General features: G+C 40.4%; 1 protein-coding gene across 1 annotated transcript in view; it reads left to right on the top strand.

Annotated features, from left to right (window-relative positions):
* The window catches only part of SLC22A16 (solute carrier family 22 member 16), a 29,845-nt gene extending 14,352 nt beyond the window's left edge, over positions 1–15,493 (top strand). The window contains exons 2-8 of the mRNA XM_032185682.1: positions 1,628–2,104; positions 4,556–4,673; positions 6,538–7,087; positions 8,692–8,819; positions 9,213–9,322; positions 9,811–9,910; positions 14,807–15,493. Coding sequence (XP_032041573.1) covers positions 1,628–2,104; positions 4,556–4,673; positions 6,538–7,087; positions 8,692–8,819; positions 9,213–9,322; positions 9,811–9,910; positions 14,807–15,019 — 1,696 coding nt within the window. The 3' untranslated portion in view covers positions 15,020–15,493. The remainder of the gene's footprint in view (positions 1–1,627; positions 2,105–4,555; positions 4,674–6,537; positions 7,088–8,691; positions 8,820–9,212; positions 9,323–9,810; positions 9,911–14,806) is intronic.
* Positions 15,494–22,630: the final 7,137 nt, after the last annotated feature.

Genomic DNA, 22,630 nt, shown 5'->3' with positions numbered 1-22,630 from the left:
ATTTAATTTGCTACTCTGCTAGAGGTCATCTAGTCCTGATTTTAGCCAATTCTGCATGCGGCAAAAATAGCCCAAGTTACTGAATTTGGTCTTGCTCTGCTATTTTTAGTTTGTCTTTTGATGAGAGCCACTGCAATTAAATTCACACTGAAGAACTAAAAAATGTAGCTAACCATATTTGCATTAGTAGGGGGACAAAGGTAACATTTCAGAATAACCTTTGGTTTTGGGTGGTCTAAGGTAGTCCAAAAGCCTTTCAGAGCAGGTTTACCCTTGCTGTAGTTTACAGCTAGGTACTTAGTCCTCAAGAAGCTGTTCTCCTGACAGAGTATCAGTAGGCTTAATTGTCAATAGAGCTGTTGTCAAGAGAAAGTGGGACAAAACCCATTGCATTTAAACAGCTGTGTGAGATGAGGATGGTGAGTGGAGTGAGGTTATACCAGAGAACGGTTCCATGAAAATGTTATTTGGACATTAAGACAATGTATCCAGCAAATTCTATGTAAATACCTTGGCTCTGGGTAGTTTAGAAATTCGTTAGAAACTGTGGTGACAGATGACTGAAGGTCCTTGGCCTGGTCCTGCTGCATAATTTATCAGAGGAATTCAAGGCTAGATTGGATACATATCAGAAAGGAGTTGCATTTTTTACAGGCACACAAGACATTTCATGGCAACTGTTTTTTAGGCATCATTTCCTGTAACTTCAGCAGAGACTGACCATGTTCAAAAAATCTTTTTGTTTCCATATGTTTAGGCTATCAGAAGCTATCCTAGAATTTGCAGTCCGTGATGCTAGTTCATTGCAAGTCTTTTGCCATTCAGAATGCGTGTGCATTTTATACACACAGATTTGCTTGCACCTCAAGCATATTTGAAAAGCTGTTAAAATGCCAGAATTCAGGCTATGTAGAAAACATTTTTTTAGTATGTTTGTTTTATGATACAATCTTTAATGCGTAACTGCACACCCTGCTTAAGAGAAAACCCAGCCCAGATTACAGCTGTGTTTCGGTACAAAGCCTTTCGCACTGTTCACATTCTGGCTTCTTCTTACAAGTGTCTGCATGCATTCTCTCTTTGTCTTTCAGAGGCAATAAAGTGAGGTAGGAGATAGGTGGAGTACAGGTACGTGGATACCATGAGGTGAAATGAAGGGCATTATGTGTTTGCTTTGTTTTATTTGATGGGCACATCTCTATCCCTCAGAAACTGAGGTTGTGACATTTTGGCTCCTCTAACCATTCCGGTAATCTTAGGCCTTGTTTTGAGGGATGGACTAGATGGGATCGCAGGGTGGGGAGTTACTTCAGATCGTGTTCCTAAGGTCAGAATTGTTTCTTTTTAGTCTACATGTGTCTAAGAGCATTTATTTTTTGACAAAAGGGACACCTGATATTTCCTGAGGATAGGTGGCTTCTGCTGAGCATCTTTTCTCATCTTTGGTCTCTTGCAGAGCTCAGCTAATTTTGAAGCCATAATATAACAAACCACTGAACGCTAGATGATGCCTCCATTTACAACTTTGCCAAGATGATTGGGCTGACTCTAGCAAAATGATTGTGTTGATGGTTTTGTGCATTCAGAGGGCTTTTCTTCAGTAAACCTTTTTTCTTTCCCTTTGCAGATTTCAAGCATGTGTTTATTTTGCATCTGTCTTTCAAGCTATGTCATGTGGCATCCATTACTTAGCATCTGTGTTTATGGCTGTTACTCCTAACTTCGTCTGTGGGATCCCTGGGAACGTGAGTAGTGTTCTCTTCTACAACTCCTCTGAAGCAAGTCTGGAGGACATCTGGACAGTATGGACAGCAACGGAGAATTACATTGTAGTCCAGCTGGAAAATGGAGAAATCTGGGAGCTTAATCAATGCAGCAAGGCCAAACGAGAAGTCAGTTTGGATCTAGCATATGAATATAAAGGCAACAAGTCCGTGTTTTCTTGTTCTGATGGATTTCTTTATGATGATACAAAATGGAAGAGCACTGTTGTTACGCAGTGGGATCTGGTCTGTGACCGAGAATGGCTTGCAAAATTAATCCAGCCTACATTCATGCTTGGAGTCTTGATTGGAGCAGTGATTTTTGGTGATATTGCTGACAGGTAAAGTTCCATCCTCTGAACACTGTAGGCTCAGACTGCAGTAACTCCACATGTATCTATCTGTTTTGTTGGTTTATTTATTGTGTATGAATTTAGGAGGTTTTGATATTGTTTTATTCACAGATACATTTAACTCATTTTTTTTTCCTATTGCAAGTATAAGTTTTAAAATGTGTTTGCAGATCATTTGCTTTGGAATTTATTTCCTACTTTGTATCATCCACTGTTGATCCCTTAAATAGTCCTATGCAGCTAGTGTTTTGCCCTTAGATTATTTTTTTTATTGTTATTATTTTTTAACAGGAATAGTAATAGTGATATTGGCAACAGTAAAACCTGGGAGTGAGTTTTCACCTCATTTTCCATGAGGAAAGACTCCTCATGTTTATTTCTGGATATGATGAACAGCTGAAGGGCTTCATCCCAACTTCCGTCATGCATAAAGCTCTGTGGGACTGATCCAAGGCTTTGAGGGTTTGACCAAGCCCCTTTTTTTCCTTACTGTCCAGTTGCAGTTTTTCCCTACTAGGTTAGTTTAAGCTTCAGTTTCTTGAAGGTTGGTCCAGACAGGAGGAAAACTGGTCATCAGCGAGCTTTGCAGTGGTTCCAGTTATTTCCTAGCACAATCAGAGTTCTGTTTGGGCTTGAGGAGTGGCAGCCGGTGCAGTGCCTCCATCAGAGCTGTCCCGTGGTCGCGGTGCCAAGGCCATCCTTCAGCCAGCCCCCTCTGGCTCTGCCTCCCTCGGTGTTTTCTGAGGTCACGCACTGAGAGCCAGCTTCACAGACAGACTCAGGAGCAGCAGTGAGGGTGTATGTCTCTGTCCTCCTGCGTCTCTGTTTTCTCTCCCAACACAAATGCCTCAGAAGAATGCCTAGCTGTACTTGTCCATGTGACTATTCTAATTTCAAAGCTACATTGTACTGTCCTAGACCCTTTCTATACTTGTGTTTTGATTTGAAGACTCCTTCAGTGTTACTCACCTCGTTCTATAAAGGAGCTTGTTGACTAACAGCTCTGTTAGGTGGATAGCGAAGATGTATTCCACAGCTAAAGCATAAGCAGGAAAAGAAGACTAGGCACATTGTTCATTATCACAACACTGTGGTGTGACAACATGGGAATGCAAATCAAAGATGATCTTCCTTTAATTTGTCTTCTGGAGCACATGGAATCAATCCTTCCTCCTTATTCAAGGATTTGTAAAACCGTATTTAATACAAAACCAGAATATAATGCCAACATTTGTTCTGTGTCCCTTTAAATCATTCATGGCTTTATTAATTAATACCCAGACATGATTTATGAGGTTACGACCATATTGTTCTCATTTCCATTAATTCAAGCCATGGACAGCCAGTTCAGATAATGCACACATCCCGAGTTGCAGATTTACAACCATGGATTTACAGCTGAAAGTTATTGTTTTCTGACACATCCTGGCTGCTGAGAAATAAGTTTGTGGGTTCCTCCCATTCCCAATTAACAGATTTCCCAACAGAAGAGCCCGGACAGCTGGGACTCACTGGGATCTCTTCTGGCAGGGATCAGAGTCCCAAATGTGAATGATGGCTCCTTCCTCCCAGACCTTCCAGGTCAGGGCTGGAGAAAAAATGGGAGGGCACTGGGAAGAGCTGTGCCATGTCGCCTGTTCACAATGTCACTTCCCAGGGTTGTTTTGTTGGAGTACCAAATACTCACAGAGAAGAACAGACAAACGGGCTCCCACCCTTGAAAGTCCTCAAACTCTCCATTTAAACGTAATGTCTACATCTGTGAAAAGCTGTTTGCATTGGAGTAGGTAAGAAGAGCCCAAGATATGATATTATCATGGGATAAAAATGATTCTGCGCATTTTGTAGACAAAATGGAATAAAATGATTCCTCAGTAGGGTGCTGTGTATCTACTGCAGATTTCTATGTCTTCTTGGCTGAGCTTCTCATTGTTAGCACACACTCACTTGTTTAGGTACAAGTGACTATGCTAGGCATATGTCATCACAGATAACTGTTGTTAGAAATTACTAACTTATTAACTAGATATTATCTAATATAAAATATCTGAAAAAGTGACTCTTACGTACTGATGCCATAAATAAGACAGAGTAAATTTGTAGATTAGTTACGTAGAAGTTAAGCTTGACACTGGACATGAGCATATGTAACACCACTTCTGCACTTTGATTCCAGCCAAGAATTCTGGAGTGGAAGCTCCTTCCAGAGGAGTTTCCTTTCTCTTTGGTTTCGTTGGAAATTTACTGAAATATTAAGAGTTTTCTTTCTCACCTGGTAAGGAAAATACAGGAAACTAATCCAATGTTTCTGTGGTGAGTGAAAGTTTTAAGTACAGTATTTTCAGACTCACTTCCAGACAGGGTCTCTGAAGTTGCAGCTTTATTTTGACAGGATGTTTATCATTTTACTCATCATTTTCCTGCTGCTGTGATTTGCAGGCTGGGAAGACAGCGTGTCATATGGTTCACAAGTGCTGGTCAGTTTGTATTTGGCATCGCAGTGGCGTTCACGTCTGACTACTACAGTTTCGTGATTGTGCGCTTTCTCCTTGCCATGGTAAGAAAGGATGCTCACCCTGTCTCTTTTACGTGTTATTTCCTACCCCTTCTCAGGAAAACCTCCCTTTATTCCTTCTTCCCTCCCTTACTTCATTATTCTAAAGCCCCCTCTGTTGCACTTATTTCAGCAGAGCAGGGAGAGTCTGAATATTCTTGGACCACAGCACTTTTCCTCTTTGAATTAATAGAAAGCATCTGTATGAAGCAATGTTTGGTACCTCCTCCATCCCAACCTCTGCTGGACTGGTAATTAAATACCAAGTGTGAGCAGCGAATTCTGGTTTCTGCACTGCAGCTGGCATTGCATTTCTCCGTGCTGTTACCAAAGGAGTATATTTTTCTGAAAGTAACAAATCTAATATAAGTATGATCTTTATCTCCGCCATTTTCAGCGATGGAGGAGAGATGCACTTTTTCTCTTCCGTGCATCTCTTTGTTCTTTTACGCTACATCTGAAGTACTCAATATATAGGTAGACGTGTTTAGCACCTAGATGTTTATGCTGTACTGAAGGCTGTTCCAGTATATGTGTGTATGTGGATCTATACACACGTATATATAACATCTGTATAATATATGTATGGTAAACAACTTTAAATTATGTTCTTACATCCAGAAGTATATTTATAGTCTTCCTATGTTAGAAAGAAATTAGAAGGTTGTTACAAGAAAAATTATATACTTTATTTAAAAGAGATTGGAAATTTGAAAATAATCCCATCATTTATTTTTTTCCTGTGGGTGGGTAGTCAAAAGAGGAGCTTGCTCCTGGAGCTCCCTTTGCCTAGTTAGAGCTCAGAATGATTTCCCAGCAGGAAAACTGCATGGTCATTTCACCCTTGATCAGTGAGATCAGCAGGAGTCCCTCCGCTGACTCTCTGGCTGTTGATTCTAAGGACTATGCTGGTTTATACAAGCAAAAAGCTCTGACCAAACATATGCTTTTTAACTGCTCACTAGGATAGATTTGAGAGGTGAAGGTGTGAAGCTCTAGTTCTGTGCCACTGAGATCAGTGCAGCTTTCCTGTCAGCATCAGTGGGTTAAGAATCAGAATTTATTAACTGGAAGACTTGTAACCAGAAAATCAATTTTTGAATTGATTAATCAAAATAATATACTGGAGTATTTTCTAGCATAGATTTTCTAGCTGTGTTTTGAAATGCTTTGAGTTTAGAGTTTAGAGTGTTACTAAAGAAATTGAAATATATATTCAAATATATATACAGTGAATGAAAAAATAGTTAAATGCAGAATATGCCAGCAATTCCATTCTGTGAGCATGGTTAGATAATGTATGAGAACCTGCAACTGTGTAAATGAGATTCTCTCCTAACATTGTAAAAAAATTGATTTAATGAGGTAATTTAAAGTGGTATGGAAGGTGATTCTCAGTAAATTTGTTGCTCTGTAACGTGCAGACTCTTAATAGTCAACTTAACAGCCAAGGTCAAGATTTTCAGAAATGGCACTTACTTCAGGGGACCTCATTTTTCTGAGTGTTTAGTCTGTGATGTCATTAAGGACCTGATTTTTGGAGGTGAAGAACTTAGTATCACCAGCAAATTAGGCTCTTTTCCAGGTATCTCTTGCTGGCTCTACCCCACTAAAGGAGAGCATCCAAAAGCCCTTCACATCTTTAAACGCGGTGCCAGGTATTCTGAAAATTTGAGCGAGCTTTTTGTCCAGCTGATTTGTTTTTAGGGTTGTCTTTTTTTTTCTGTCAATGAGCAATATGCCAGTGCAGTGCCAAGTAAATGTACACAAATATGTACATTTGTAAACGCTGCTAGCTGTTGCACATGGAGAATAGATACAAACCTCACACTGTGTTTTTTTTTTTCTCTCTCTCTCCCTTCCCCAGGTTTCGAGTGGCTATCTGGTTGTGGCTTTTGTTTATGTGACTGAATTTGTTGGCATTAAAGCACGAACCTGGGCTTCTATGCATGTCCATGCTTTTTTTGCTATAGGAATTATGGTTGTGGCACTCGTGGGATTTTTGGTTCGGACCTGGTGGGTCTATCAGATATTTCTCTCCATAGCAACTCTTCCCTTTGTTTTGTGCTGCTGGATGCTCCCAGAAACACCTTTTTGGCTCCTGTCAGAGGGAAGATACGAAGATGCACAAAAAGTAATCAATACAATGGCAAGATGGAACAAAGTAAGCACTCCCTGCAAAGTGGCTGAACTGTACTCAGTCCAACACGATGGTCCAGTCAGTGGCAGAACAGGTGACAATGACGCGCCCTCAGCCAAGAAGCACAACATCTTAGATCTATTTTGTAACTGGTACATTGCAAGAAGGACCATCACAGTCTGGCTGGTCTGGTTCACTGGGAGCCTGGGGTACTACGTCTTCTCCCTGAGTTCTGTCAATCTAGGAGGCAATGAATATTTAAATCTGTTTCTCATAGGTAAATATTTTTTGTACTTTATGTTGTTTCTGACAGAGCTAGAACATGAAATTCAGAAATGTCTAGAGATTTGATGGCTATTTTTTAAACTTTGTTCCTTCATTTATGGACTTTGATCTAAAAATTTCATGTTAACTGTTCATAAAGCTGATTAACACAGGAAGGATATCATGCACGCCTGATTTCACTGTTTCTGGAAAAAAAAAAAGAAGAATTGAGAATGTGTTGGCATACAAAATTCTCTCTCTCTTTGTGATTGTAAAACCATGTTCTATTTTTCTCCTCTTTGCCCTGCAAGCATCTAGCAGATTCACACAAAAGCCAGGGGCAGCAGATCAGCAGCACAAAATTCATACTGTTCTGTGAGAAGCATAAACTAGGAAACGACAGAAAAAGTTACTGCTATAGTCATGTGCAGTCATAACATACTACATCAGTCAGTCCAGAAAATAGAATCACAGTCCTCAAAAGCAATAATAATTTCAGTTTTCTCAGCCATGTATTTTTAATTTAGTCAGGGTGTTCTTTTGGTCTGCCTGTAATCGTCCTGTGGTATGTCAGTTGTTTATAAAGGCTGCTTGGTGCGTTCAAGGCCTGATCTGAAGCTCATTAAGATCAGTGGAAATATCCCATTGACTTCAGAAGACTTCAAATAGGGCACATAGCTGTGAGTCAGCAGAGGATTAAGTCATGTGCTTTGTTTTATGCAATCCAGTGCTCTCAGTGAAGCGCATGCGACTGTCCAGGTACATCAGCCCGCAGGAGGACTGGGACTCTCTGGAGTTCAGTTTGGGTTGTCATGTTTTGTTGGATATTGTTAGACTGGTGTGGTGAAGAGTGGATGAGTGGGTAATTAAATTGCTGTGATGGAGTGCAGTGTGTAAATCACTGTACCCACCTCTTCCAAAAATATTTTAGCAGACTGGCATACAGTGACTAGCTGCCTCTTCTTTTACCGATACCAACCTCAAAGATTGTTTCCCAATATTATAGGTGCATCAACACAGTACACGTGCTCAGTAGAGGCATGCAGCATATTTGTTCTTATATTCTTCCCTGTCATTACACCAGACATAGGAGCATTCTTCGTGAGCAAGTTGGTTTAAAACATGTCCAGACAGACATGGGCTCAATATAATTTTTCTAGGGGCAAACCGTGCTTAAACAGCATTTGTGAACAGTTCTCACCAAATGCCACTCCCTTATGGCTGCAGAAATTTTTCCACGGAAAGAGACATAAGGAAGAGAAAATCTGTGTACACGTGGGATATTGTAAGCAGCTGCCCTCCCTTCAAAGAGAGCCTTGCTGTTTTCAGTAATTTTCCACCCCAAAGAGACTTGGAGTTTCTCTGTGCTGTAAAACCTGCTCCACTTGTCCTTCTTCACCCCCCACTACCATATCCTAGGCCATGTTTTCTGACGTCTGTTGCCATTTCTGTGACCAAACGAGCTGCCCAACACATTGAATACCTCTAGATTTGACGTACTCGTGACATGTAAGGTCAAGCTAACTTCCTAGATTAAATGAATCCCCATAAAGAATGGGGAATGTAAAATGAATATGTGTAATCATGATTTAAACCCGAATAATTTCATACTGACAGGTGCTGTGGAGTTGCCTTGCTATATCATTGCTTGCATTGGGATGGACAAACTGGGAAGGAGAAACACACTCATTCCGTTCCTTATTTTAAGTGCACTGATCTGTGTTTTAATTATGTTCATACCTCAGGTTAGTCACATACTGTTGAAAGTGTTCCTATACTAGACATTTATTTTATAGAACCCTAAGTCTGTAGATGCAGCTGCTCTTGCTAAATGATATGGCTGATTAAAGGCTTTTTTAAAAACGCGGCTGCCAGTCAAGGATAGATTTCCGTATTTTCAGACAGACTTCACGCTATTATTGCTGGAGTCAGATGTAAAGTGTTCCTAGGGCTTCAGTGAACCAGGACTGGTAAAGTTTTATGGACATTAAGTTACCTTTTGAAACCAATTTTTAAAAAAGCAAGCAATAAGTACTGCTTTGTGTTTAAAGAAGAGTCACATCTTTTGAAGGATTTAATTCACATTTGAAACAATGATGTTTTCAGGTTATTTATTTATTTGTGATCTCTTTCAATAGGATTTTAATGTACTAATTATCTTGGCAAATATGGCTGGAAAATTTTCAATAGGTGTGGCATTTGGCCTTATATACCTCTACACGGCAGAACTGTACCCAACAATTGTAAGGTAAGAATTTTTGCCAGGCAGGTATTTTTTATTGTTTTGTTGTTATTTCAGTTTTTACACTCTTGGGCCATATCCAGCAGCTCTTGACATTAATGGCAGTGGCCCAAAAGACAGGATAGGATGAGTTCCTTTGCTGCCTCAGAGTTGCCTAATACTTGGCTGTACTGTAATTTTTAATTTATTTTTAATTTCCATATGCATTGATTGCTTTCAGTGAGGAAAGAGAATACTCCATATTTTCTTATATGTTAGTTATACCTTTCTTAAAAGTTCTCATTCATCTCATAGTCTATGCTGAATGCCAATTGTATTTTTAATCATTATAGAAGTAGCTGAATTTCACTACAAACAACCTAAATTTACATTGGCATAGCAATAGCTTCCTAGTATAATTTCATATTATCCTAATGATGTGATAAGTGTCTATGCATTTCTGATTTTTGGCTGTATCTGCCAGAATTCTTAACAAATATTTGTTTCGTGTGTAGATCACTTGCTGTTGGAAGCGGGAGCATGATGTGCCGTGTAGGCAGTGTGGTTGCTCCTTTCTGTGTGTATTTGAGAAGTGTTTGGATTTTCATGCCACTTGTAAGTATTTATTCAATGGTAAATGTTTCTCATATTGAAAAAGTATGTATGTTACTTTGTTTTCAGGACAAGAGGCTGAACTTTTCTTTTGAAGTTGAAGGAACCATTCTTATTCTGAATTTTAGGTCTCATAGTTTAGTAACTTCCTATTGTTAAAAAAAATGCAGCTAAAGCAGGAGGGAGACTTTGAATCACTGAAATCTGAGAAGTTGCTAGGATGCACAAACATATGTATGCACTGAATCCTAGTATAAATTTGACAAAAATATATTCCACACAATGATACTTTATTTCCTATATAATATTTGAGAGGTGTCTCGGTCTATACTTCTTTACTCTGCAGGCCTAGCAGTTCTTGACCATGCTCATAACTTACTCTTACCCTTTTTCAAAGGCATGGTTTTTCCGTTCATGGAATTCACCGTGGTGGCTATCTTTTCTTAATATTCTTCTTTAATCTTTTCCCTGGCTTCCCTGGGATACTTCGCTTTTGGAGCAGCTTTCCAATAGATGAAGAATTACTCTGCTTGGTCTTCAAATCTGTCCCATAGCTCCTTTTTTGCATTTTTCATTTACATGAACCATAGAAAACAATATATGAGATGGAAAAAGAGAGACAAATGGTATATTAATGAAATTAATGGTGACTTTGGCAAAGAAAAGAACCTTGGATTCATTGAGCACACCCTAACGTAGATGATTTCCAGATCATATTACTATTGGATCCTTACCTCCAATTGCCCCAGGAAAAGACAGGTGGGACCATTCCTTCTTGGATCTTCTGCATTATGTAGCTTCAAATACATTTTAGACAAAATATTTCCAGCTCACAAATATAATATAATATTCCTGCTCACAAATGAATTGTATTTCTTCATTGCAATCCTGTTGTGAGGCATTTGCTGCTTAGAAATCTTTCTTTTTTTTTTTTTCTTGAAGGATAATTTATGCCCATATATGCAAAAATACAAACAATTACAAAGCTTACATTAAAGATCAAAGTGGAAAAGATCTTATTAATGGTTTAAAAACAGTCTGAGTTCTTTCAAAAGCCCTTAGAATTCACTGTGACTAGCACATCAACATTATATATAGATTATGCATGTCAGAAGGTGAAAATGTAATGGAATGTGTCTTTGGCCTAGATTCTTACACTAATTTTGTCTACCACATTGGAATTTCCTGAAAAAATGGCATTTCGTCCTTTTGATTTTGCAACTATAAAATCTTAAATTATAGATGCTAGAGATCAGTCTGAGAGAAGTCTTAGGAACTTGTTTTGTTAGTTAGATTAATTACTTTAAGTTGCTTTGGATGAAAATTATTAAGATGAAGCAGACCACAAATTTATTTATTCCCTCAAGCTCCTAAAAACTGTTGTCTTTCTTAGTAATGCCTCCATACTAACCAGGATAGCATCCCAGAAACGACACAGAAAACAATATTAGCACAACAGAGCAGCCATGGGAGAACATTCTCTTTCTCTAGTCAATGTTTTTCCTTTACTAGCTGAGATAAGCTTTATCTGTGCAGAAGAGCTGCAGTCAAACCACAGATGATGAATGTCCAAACATGCCAGAGAACAGTGCAAATGGCAGTATAAACAGAGGAATTATTTCAGCTATGAGCAACTCTCAGAGTACAAAAAGTGTCCATAGTACGTGTAGAACTGTGTAGTAGTTAACTGTGAATATATTTTCATTATTAGCTCCTACTATAAAGCATTTGTCAGTTTATTAAGTAGGCTTGTCTGAGGTTGGAGCACAGCTTGCCAAGTCTCAGGTAACGTAAGTGTTTTGGAATGAAAGTGAAATGAAATGGATTACATTTCTGAGTAAACTGATCTGCATCACGCTGACCTATTGTGTACACCACACACTGTCGAGCAGTTAATACTGCTATTTGTTTGACAGCCTGCCTCACGTACAGTTGAGCCACCTGCAAGTAATGCAAGCATCTCATTTGAATGTCTATAAATCTTGAATAACTTGCTAAATATGTTTTTCATGTGACAACTTTCTAGAAAACTTACGCAAAGGCAGTTGTTCTATGTATAAACTTGGTGTTTATTGGCTGTTCAGAACATAAAGTATAAATAAAAAATAACTCCACTGAGGTCAGTAAAGTTACATGAATGCAAAGCCTAAATCTAATATCAGTGGTTTTCAGGACAAAATTTAACCTTTTCTCTTTTGTTGCTGATGTAGGGATTTTGTAAATAAGATCACGTTTTTAGATTGGTCCTGAGCAATCAGATGTGGTGGATATAAATATATTTGATTGGCAGACTAGAAAAATAATTTGTTCTCAGAAGTAAAAGTGTTATTTTGTAGGAATATTTAATGCAAATTATCTCTCTTTCTGTCCAAGTACATTAAGTTCTGGCCTTATACCAGTGTGAAATTAAAATTGTTGCTCCAGGCAGGGTGAAAGACATGAAAAATGGTGGCAAATCTTTTTTGAAGTTACTCATGATAGGTGTTAGAAGCTGCTGACTTCACTGAAGTGTTGGGAATAATTTGAAAGTTTGATAAAGCAGAAAGTCAGATTTCAATTTAAGACCCTGAAAAAAGCAATGAATTAAATAGGTATAGCTGTCACATAAACTTTGATGAATATTTTGCACACTAGTACACTTCAATCCATAAACATTTAGCTCCTTAACTATATCAGAAAAACATTTTCTGATGCTGAATTATATATGGAAAATATTACACACATACATAATGTATACATTTGTTATGAACAAAGGGCTAAATTCTGTCCAATGCCTTGTGAAGAAGGATGCCAAGTCTGCTAAAGATCTAAAGTCTGCTGCTTAACTGAATGTAATGTCATGGATAAGTTTGGATACTGCTCCTAAAAAAGAATAAATGCTGCTTGAAAAGTCTATTCATTAACAAACTGTGACTTAATTGTTTCATATTTTGTCTTTCATAGGAAGTGTTGGAAAATGCTTTATAAAGCCAGGGAGAAGGGAAACACAGGGAATAAGTCTGTGTGCAGCAGCTTTCACAATGAAAAAAAAAAAAAAACAACAACCTAAAATATGGTGGTGGAATACAGAAAAGAATAGAGCTGAGATTAAAAGGCAGGAGAGGTAGTGTGCAGGCATCCAGGACAGTGGGAGTTCGCAGGGGAAAAAGACGTAGTTTCATAAGGAAGGGAAACATGAGAAGAATGTAAAATGTCTGAAAAGCTAACTGGAACAGAGAAGACACATACTCAAAGCACAGAGTGTTGCTTTAATCTTGCTGTCGGGTGTCAATAATGACCCTGTTCTCATAAACTCAAAATGTATGGGTATCCAAATAAATTAGTAATGGTTAAGTTTCAATGTCCTTAATATTCCTCAATATTCTCAATTATAATCTTATGACAGCCTAAAGGAAGTACATAAGAGAGGTTAGTGTGGAATAGCTGACACGTTGCAATTCATCCTGTCTTAACCATGGCAGAAGATAAATCTTAACAGGAGAGTTCTGTCACTCAGAGGTGAGACTTTAATGGTTTGAACTATGTTTATAAATATCACTCCTGCCATGTATATGTCTGCAGTCTGCAAGGATTTCCCTCTCTTTGTCACTCAGTACCATTTCCTCTGGTCCTATTACTGTTGAACAGAGTGAATTCTGCTTCTCAAAAGCTTGCTTGAAACAAGCTGTCCCCTTCACTCAGGGGGAAGGAAAACCAGGACGGTGCATTTGCATGAAAACAGCTCTGTGCAAGGTCACAATGGAGAACTCCAATTTTAAAGCTGCTTTCTGACCTGAGGAGAAAATCCCACTTAGATGCAGATGGTAGCTGGCTGGTTCAAGCACTGTGTGAGGGACACAAGCACAGTAATTCCAAATGTCCCCTCTCACACTTGGAAGGCGAGCACAAACAGGACAGCCCTGAGAATTAGGGCAAGATAAAGATAATACAGTATCAAAGTACACAGTCATGAAATGGAAAAACACTGAGGCCAGGCATGATGTATTGTGTGGAAGCATTTGAATCAAGAGAGATTTGGATCATTTATCATCTAAGATTGGAAGAATGTCAGGGTTTTAATGCCTGTTCTGTACTGCAAAGGAGGAAAGTGAAAATTGTTCTCACTGAACATGGCACAGAAATGCACGGGAAGAAGACAGAGTCCTGGAGCATGTGCATGCTTCTGCATCTGCCCCACATGGTCCTGGGCCTTGCTCCATCATGCTGAAGCGTGCTGTTGTTGAGGTAGCTTGTACACCATGGACAAATCCAAGAGGTTGCCACAGCATGTGTCAGCACCCCTATTGGATATTTGATGTCAATTCAGCAAATTATTCCTGTTGAGAGCTACATTATCTGCTGAAGTGCTCTCCTAAACAGGGATGTACACTTCTGTAGCTCCAGTCTGTACTGAGAAATTCTGGTCTGGCTGCACACAGGAGGAGTGGGTGCGCAAGTACAGGGGGAGAGGTTCAGGAGCTAGAGTAAGAATTGAGGTCGCAGGTGGCAGAGATAGTTCAGGGATTTATCTGTGAACGTGCATGTAAAGATAAATGTATGCAACCCTAGAATCCATTTGTAAATACATACCTGGTAGTAGAAATACCAAATGAAAATATATGTATTCTCTTTTCTCAAACAGAATTATTGCTCCTTGCACTGTATTGATCCCTTATGGAACAAAACACTTCACTTTCTCTTTGTTAATTCTGCTGCATATCTTTCATTTGCAAAACAACAGCAAAAAAAAAGTATTTTCACTGTATACTATATTCTATACAGTATACAGTCAGCATTTAGACTTATGATCTTTACATTTCTGTTCCTTGAGTTTTATATTGTGTACTCTCAAGCAAAAGCAAAGATGTGCGTAACTTGAAAGATGTTTCTACCCTTACAGCTACTTTTTGTTTCTTCTAGTTACTTGTTGGAATCATGGCTCTGCTGAGTGGAATATTAACAATAATGCTACCAGAAACACTTGGAAAACCGTTGACTAATACTTTGGAGGAAGCTACAGAAATAGGAAGAAACGAGAAAAGCTGTTCAGAAAAGACTCCTCCGGCACAGAGTGGTGCAGCATTGGAAAAGATAGAGATGTGTGGTCCAGAAACAGTTAGCCCTGAGAAATAAAGCAAGAACAAAATGGCTGTTCCCAATTTTAACAGTTAAATAACTTATAAGATCATTTTATTCAAGAAATGTGACTGTTCTATACGACCTGTGCCTTTTAATTTGTAACCAGTCTTGCTTTTTCAGTAGAGCAAATATATGAAACCTTTTCTACGTTACTGAGGTGCTGCAGAAAATTTGATGAGATTTCTAGATCACTTCTCAAACTTACCTAGCCCTTAGGAAACCTATCTGACTTGCTGTGACCAGTTGGAATGATTACTCTAAATTTTGGAACCCACCTGATTGTCCCTATGTAAAAACAGGCCAATTCCTTGCTTCACATTTTCTGCAGTTACACTTGTAGACCCACCACAAAGTGCCTTGTCCACTCTTGTCCTTTTGCAGTTGACAGCTACAGACTTGAGACTTCAAAACACGGTGAACTCAACACACAGTTATAATTCTAGAGAGAAGCCTTAGCATTGCATCAAATCATACCAATAATTTCAAAGTTAAATCGATTTCTTTTCCTTTTTTTTTTTTTTTTTTTTTTTTTTTTTTTCAAATTTGCTACTAGAAAAGCTGCCATTTCTAACAAAGAGAAGTATTCTGTGGAACAGCTTCTGATTGAAAAATTAAGTTTGCAGAATGTGCAAATAGTTTGTATACTATTCATTCTGTCGAATGGCAAATGTATTTTTATTAGGCTTAGAAAAAAATATTCACTGGGTTTATTGCTGTTTTAGTAAATTCTTTTTAGTTTAGGTAAAACTAAAATGCCTGATGCATTTGAAAGTCTTACTCATTCCAGGTGGTTATTTCAGTGCACCCCTTCTCGCTTAGTTCAGCTCAGGTCTAGCATCAGATTCTTCCTGAGGTTTAAGAGCAACACCAGCAACTTTGCCACGTGCCTCTATAAAGGCTCAGCCCTTCTTAGTCCTCAGTGGAACAGAGCAAGTGGCACATGAGCCTTATTCAGGCTCTCTGCACAGGGGTGGACTTAATTATTGATGACAGATTAGTAGACGTGGTATCTGTACACCATTTGTATCAGACTCCACAGTCTTGTATTGAGTCTGTAGCTCAATTTTTAACTTACGCTACACCAAATCAGTTGTGAAAATACAAATTAAAAAAAATGGTAGCTTGAGGACACCGAGTTACCAGTTACTCTGGCAGTTTCTGTCCAAGTGTCTGTAGCTGTCCCACTATGGTTACACCTCATGCGTGTGTCAACACTCACTTGCAGGTGCAGCGACCATGCCTTGTGACTGTGGACCACAGAAAACTGATAGATAGGAAAGCATCATTCTGGCTGCTAGTTTTATGGATTTCTGTCCCAGCTTTCTTTTTTTTCAGTCTACCTCCAGACCTGAGAGTTTATTCTTTGCTTGTGAGTCTGTAGCCTCTTGGCCACCCTTGTTTGAGGAGTTTGGCACGGGAAGCTTCTGCATGTTGGGGTTCAGACAGCTTGGGTTGTGTGAGCCCTGCCACCCCTGATTTGAAAACAAAATTCTTCTCATCTTAGGCACCTACTCATATGCTAGCTGACACGATCTCATCAAAACACGTCTTGCCCTGTTTACTTCTTTGACATGTACCCTAAATTCAGACATCTAAATTACTGTAGATAAATATTCTATGTGCTGTATTGTTCATGTTTTTCTGTTATATCTGCAGAGGCATATTAGTTTTAGTGACTTCTGAAACCAAAATAATGATTTATATCCCCTTGTAAAATATTTTTTTCTTCACTGCACTGTCCTGGAGTGGAAGTAGCATTTTTGGTACTGCACTTCGGATTTGATCCTATACTGTGTGAGGACTAACATGCTTTGAAGCCCAGCAAAAGTCAGGCAGTTTAAGTTCAGAGTGTTTCTGGGTGATAAGTAAAGCAGAAGGGGGTGTGTACTCTCCCTTCAGTTATGTGAGTGTCCCGGTATCTGCAGAGAAAACTTCAGAAGAGAACTGCATAGAATAAATACTGTGGCTTCTGTCCAGATATATTTTGCTCGGCAAAAGTATGTGCTTAACCTTACCCATGTGAGTAATCCCGTCATTATTCAGAGGAGCACTTGAAATCACCCTTTGATGGCTACAGATAGGATTACTCACAGGCTGTGGCTTTCTGTTTTGCCGAGGAGCAGACCCAGTACTCTTCCACTGCTTCCAGATCCCCCCGCCCCGGTTCCCAGAGCAGAACAAACGTCCTTATCTGCAGGATCTGTTGCCAAACCCTGCCTTAAACAAGGGCTTAACCACACCAAAGAATGTCATGCAATATCCCTAACAGGGAATGAAACTGATACTGTCTGGCATTACAACCGCTGTCCCGTCAGAGCTCCGAGCAATTGCAGTATTTTGGGGTTCTTTCACATGATCCTTTTTTTTTTCATACATGGTCCTATCTTAAACTCCTCAGTCTGGAGTACTGGGGGCAGTACAGTGTGTTTGAACAAGGAGCAAGTAATCTGTCTGCTTTGTTAGCTGCAGAATAACTCATCTGGGGGTCACACTGCAAAGTACAGTTACATGTTCTTGTGACCTGAGGGGTTCAGGACCAGGTCATCTGTCATTGGTACGTGTGAGGTAGAGAAAATATGAAAAAAATAAAAGTCTTAAATGCGTGATAACACCGAGTAATCCTTACAGGCTATGATTTTAATTATGACTCTAAAACACAGTGCAGCTTGATAGTTTTTAGCCCTTAAGGCCAGTTCATCCTGTCACTGAAGTCAGCTGGTATTCGATCTTTGATTAAGTGAGACCTGAATTTCCCTAACCCAATGATCCTATATATATATATATTACATATTTCCCCTGGAAATAAAATGTTAATCATTCTCCTGGTACATTTTTTGTGACTTTATGCATGACCAGCTCTGAGGATGCTCTGGGGTATCCTTTTCTTTCAGTTGAGGAAGCATATGACTGTAAAAAAAAGGAAATAGCATGTGTGTATATGTACCAGCAGAATTTCTGTTTACTTGCTTGCATTTTCCACGTGGAGAAGAATGTTTAACACTAGTCATACATTATAAATGTAGCATAGGCAGAGCGAGTTGATTTACTTCTCTTAAATATTCACAGATGATCTAAATCCTCTCAGAGGAGAGCACTGGGTTTGAGAACAAATGCTTCTAAGCTCCTTGGGGGCATATTTTCTTCTCATGGCTCATGAAAAGAATTCATTTTTGTCTTTTTTTTTTTTTTTTTTTTTTAATCTGAGTCCTTCAGTTCTTTTATGTTTGTATTTGTCATCTCTGTCTGAGTGCAAATTTATTGTGCTGGTCAATGGCTCTGGAGATATATAATGGTTTTATGAGATATTGGATTAGAATTCTCATCTATCTTAATTGCTGGTCATTATTGGAACAATAATAATTTGTTTTATCCTAAAATTGATATAATATTTTATTAAACAGGCTTGCAATTTTTTAGGCACATACTTTCTGAGTTAAAAATAGGAATAAGAGCAATTACCATGAATTTAATGATAACTAAAGGAAAGGATTAAGGAAATGTATTTGCTATTATGAATCTGTATTTTAAAACTATGTGAAAAGATTTGTTTTCTACTTTACTAGCTGACGTGATTTTCGATTTAAGAAAATTTTAACCATGTAGAAAAAAAAAAAAACCCTCTGCAAACTATGTGCACTCTGTGTTGAACGCTTCGGGAGTGTCTGAACAAGGGAGTGAACCCTGCCTGGGGGCTGAGAGGTTTTGGGTAACAGCTCTGTGGAAACCCAGGACGGTCTGGCACCCCCACTCTGGGCGAAAAGGGGTGGAGGTCTCACTGGCATCCTCCTGCATCTCTCCCGGTTTATTTTTACCAACTCCTTATGTGCAGTCACTCAGGAAGCCTCCAGAGCGGGGGGCTGAGCAACACGCAAGGCCTTTGCGTGTGCCTTTCACGAGGGCTTATGAAATGCAAGGTCGCATGTACTGTGGAGGCACGATGCCAGAACGGCATTTGGGGCTGCTAAAAGGAGAGTCTGGATTCATCCTATGCACTTGCACAAACGTATCTTAAAGATGCTTGCCTGAATCCTGCAACAGATTTGTAGAAGATAAATTAAATTCAAAGATTAAGAAGAAAATGGTGAGTGTAGACAAAAGAACAAGTTTTTGCCATCAAGGGAAATGCAATCAAGCTGTATTATATTGCTTCATCTCTCGTGAAGAAGAATTATAGCACATAAAAAATGCTAACCTGCCCATTTTGTACCAGGCTGTGTACCAGACGAAGTGTGCCTTTTGGAAACACGGGAGAAGTAGGTATTCTTGGGGAAGAGTTTATTTGCCCAGACTATGTGGGTTTAATGCAATATACGTGACTAATGAGTTTTTAAATGTGTATTTATTATCTGCAGCCACATGCAATAATAAAGACAAGCACATTATTTAATCATTACACCCGTATGTAATTTAATCAACTTCCGACACTCACCAGCTCTCCGTTTGGTGCACACTCCTGGCAGGAGCTGGGCTGGTGCTCTGGTGTTTCATGGACACCCCTCCTGCCACAAAACCTGTGTCAGTCTTTATTTTGCCAGTGTTTGTATAGGCTGGCTGGGGCAGTAGTCTCTAGGACAAATTCAGTAGTGACTCTCAAATTAGTGTAGTTTGCACCAAGATTTTATTAATCTTATTTATTCTGATCAAGTTACACCCGTCACTTGGCTTCATCGTGCGTATTTTTGATGGCTTTGTATGTCCCTGCCAGGTGATTTAGGTTCTTCCCTGAAGGTAACCATAGTGAATGATTCTGTTAAGAGAAACGTTTACAGGAGATGAGGAAAAACAATAAGAACAGCTCACTGAAAGCCGGTTCAAATATTTGCTTGCTAAAGATGAGACATCTGAATAATCTCTGATATTGATTGCAAGAGAACAGAGTTCGATGATGCTGAGAAAAAAACTAAAAATGGGGAAGTGTCCTTTGCTTATTATATCTGATATATTAATCTGACTGCAAAGAGGTCTGGACACAAAACCAGCTCTTTCAAATAAATTACTAGCCTAGGTTTATGGATAACCAGAAGCCGTGAGGAATCACTTCCCCACCTAGTGACAGATCAACTCTCCATCTGCATTCCTGTCTGACCCAGGCTCGGATGCTGCTCGGGTGCTAGTTGCAGTGCTCACAGGCACCTCGTTATTCATGTTGCCTCCTAATGTTCCTTGTGGGCTTGCACAGGGCTAGGAAAAAACAACACCAAGGGGCAATTGATTGTCTCCATGGTCTTGTTGCCACTGATGAGAATGAAACGTGGTTTTCACTGAGATGATGATGGATATAGCAAAGGAACCAGGGATAAATGGATGATCTCTGAGCAATATTTTCACAAAGCTTTTCAGTAGATGAGTCAGTATTGCTGGTGTCTTTCTCATATTGAGTAAATACTCAAGGAGTGAGTAAATAGCATGTGGAAACAGTAAAATGAGGAGCAGGGTAGCCTCTGTGCTGAAAGGCGAACTCGCCACGGACATTGATGCTGACTTGATCTTTGAACTGGTTAAAGAAGAGGGAGAGAAGGGATCCATACCACTGATAAGATCAGCAGCAGGTTAGCTCACAGAGGGCGGTTCTGTTTGTCATTGCTGCTGTTTTCAAGAGCACGCACAAAGCCAGGCGATTGCTAAGTTAAACAAAGAGCAACATTTCTTGAGCATCGCTGGAGCTGGGCTGACGGTGCTCTGAGACACATCTTGAAGGCCTCAGCACAGAATGGCTAACTTTTGGTGAGCTGGGGCTCTGGGAGTTAGAGCAAAGACGTTCTGTATCATGCTGCTCGTATCAGTGAAGAGCAGGGGTAAGAAAAACAACAGCACTAAAGCCCTGCAGGGATAAACAAACTTTTGCGGTGGGAAGTCACACGCTCAGATGACAGAGAAAGAGAAGACAGAGCTCCTCCTGCACCCTAAAATACGGCGTGCATTCCTTATGGGCACTTCAGCAAAGCACGGTGTGTTCATCCTTCCAAAATAGTTGAGTGCATGGAAGGAGGCGAGTTATTTAATGGGATTACTGCAAGAGTCAGCATCACCACCCAGCGTGTGTTTTCTGAATCTCATTCTCAGGAGAAGGCTCACTGGGAATTCCCTGAAACGCTCAGCCGTGCGTAAGCATCTGATACAGAAAATTTCCATCCAAGTCATTTAAGTTGGGCAAATCTGTAAGCATCTAGAGGTAGAATCTCAGGATGGAAAATCACGGGCAATTTTAATCTTAGCTGGCACTGCGACCTCTGTTGATATCTGAAGGGGGAGAGATTTCCATAGACAAAAGGCTCCTCTCCAAAACTGTACATACCCATCGGTGATTTAAAATAATGTATGTTTTATGATACAGACATCAAGCCATCAACATTTTCACCCCTAACCATGCAAGCCTTCTCCATTCCTCTGCCCCCTTCCCTGCCTTACACAACTCCCTTTTTTATTTTCTCAAAACTTGCAGAACAATCAAGCTGTGCTATAATTTTCACAGATTTATTCCCTGTTCCTTTCACCACCGAAGGAAGAAAAATGCATCTATAAAGGCTGGTGATTATGTACGTGTCCTTAAAACAGGACGGGGGGGGCAGGGAGCCTCCTCTGCGGGGCAGAGCGAAGCTCGGCGGCTGCCCGGGCCGGGAGCCAACGCTGGGCCTGGCGCACGCAGCTCGGGGCCGGGACAGCTCTCCCGGCCAGCCCGGCCTCTCCACCCCAGGTATTTCCCTCTGATTTTGCTTCTTTGGGGTTTGGGGTTTTGTCAGCGGGGCGGTGTGTGAGGCAAAAAGCCTGCTCTGCAGGGAGAGGGAGGGAGCGAGCAGCCTGCCCAGCCCACCTCAGGCACCGCAGGCCTCAGGGGCTAAGGGCACGCTTCAGCACTTGGGTCTGAGGGGAGTGGGGTTAAAAACAGCCGCGGGACTGCAAGAATGACCATTTTGGGTTTCCTTAGGTCCCCCTTTGCCCATTATCTGCCCAGCAGCTCAGTCGTGCTTTCTGAACGGCCCCCTCCCTTCCCACGCGGCAGGGACAGCAAACCCTAAGCAGGAAAACCGCAGGGGGAAGAGAGAAGCCGGGAAGTGTTACGAGCAAGGATCCTGAAAACAAACGTGATCCCGCAGTTTTCTTGCCCAAACCTGCATCAAAGGTGCTGAAAGCCCCAGGGAAATGTGAAATCAGCCCCTCCCGTATCACTGCAGGCCCCGTTTTCCAGAAAAGGCTCTGGGAGAGCAGTCATGAGGCTGGATTTCTGCAGGCAGTGGTGAGCGAGTCCCGCAGGAACACAGGGAGGGGAGAGGGGGGCTGTGAAGGAGCAAGACCAAAGGTCTGTCTCAGCCAGCATCCTGTCCAAGAGCCGATATTGTGAGATGATCCAGAAAAACATGTGAGGCACAGGCAAAGGAGACTTCTCCCCTGGCTGCATCCTCAGCTTTTGGCAGGAATCCACCCCGGGATGCCTGAGCCAGCAGGTGCCCCTTGACAAAGAAAACTTTAATAATTGATTTAGCAAGTTAATTAAAGCTAAATCTGGAGGTTTTATCAGCTCTGCCTTTGTCCAGTCCTCGGTTTGGGAGCCTTGCAGGTGCTGGTGCCTTGCTCCTCGCCTTGTAGGTGCAGGTCTGCGCCCCGGAG

The sequence above is a fragment of the Aythya fuligula genome, chromosome 3, assembly GCF_009819795.1.
Source record: "Aythya fuligula isolate bAytFul2 chromosome 3, bAytFul2.pri, whole genome shotgun sequence".
NCBI lineage: Eukaryota > Metazoa > Chordata > Aves > Anseriformes > Anatidae > Aythya > Aythya fuligula.
This window is presented reverse-complemented; position numbering and strand designations above follow the sequence as displayed.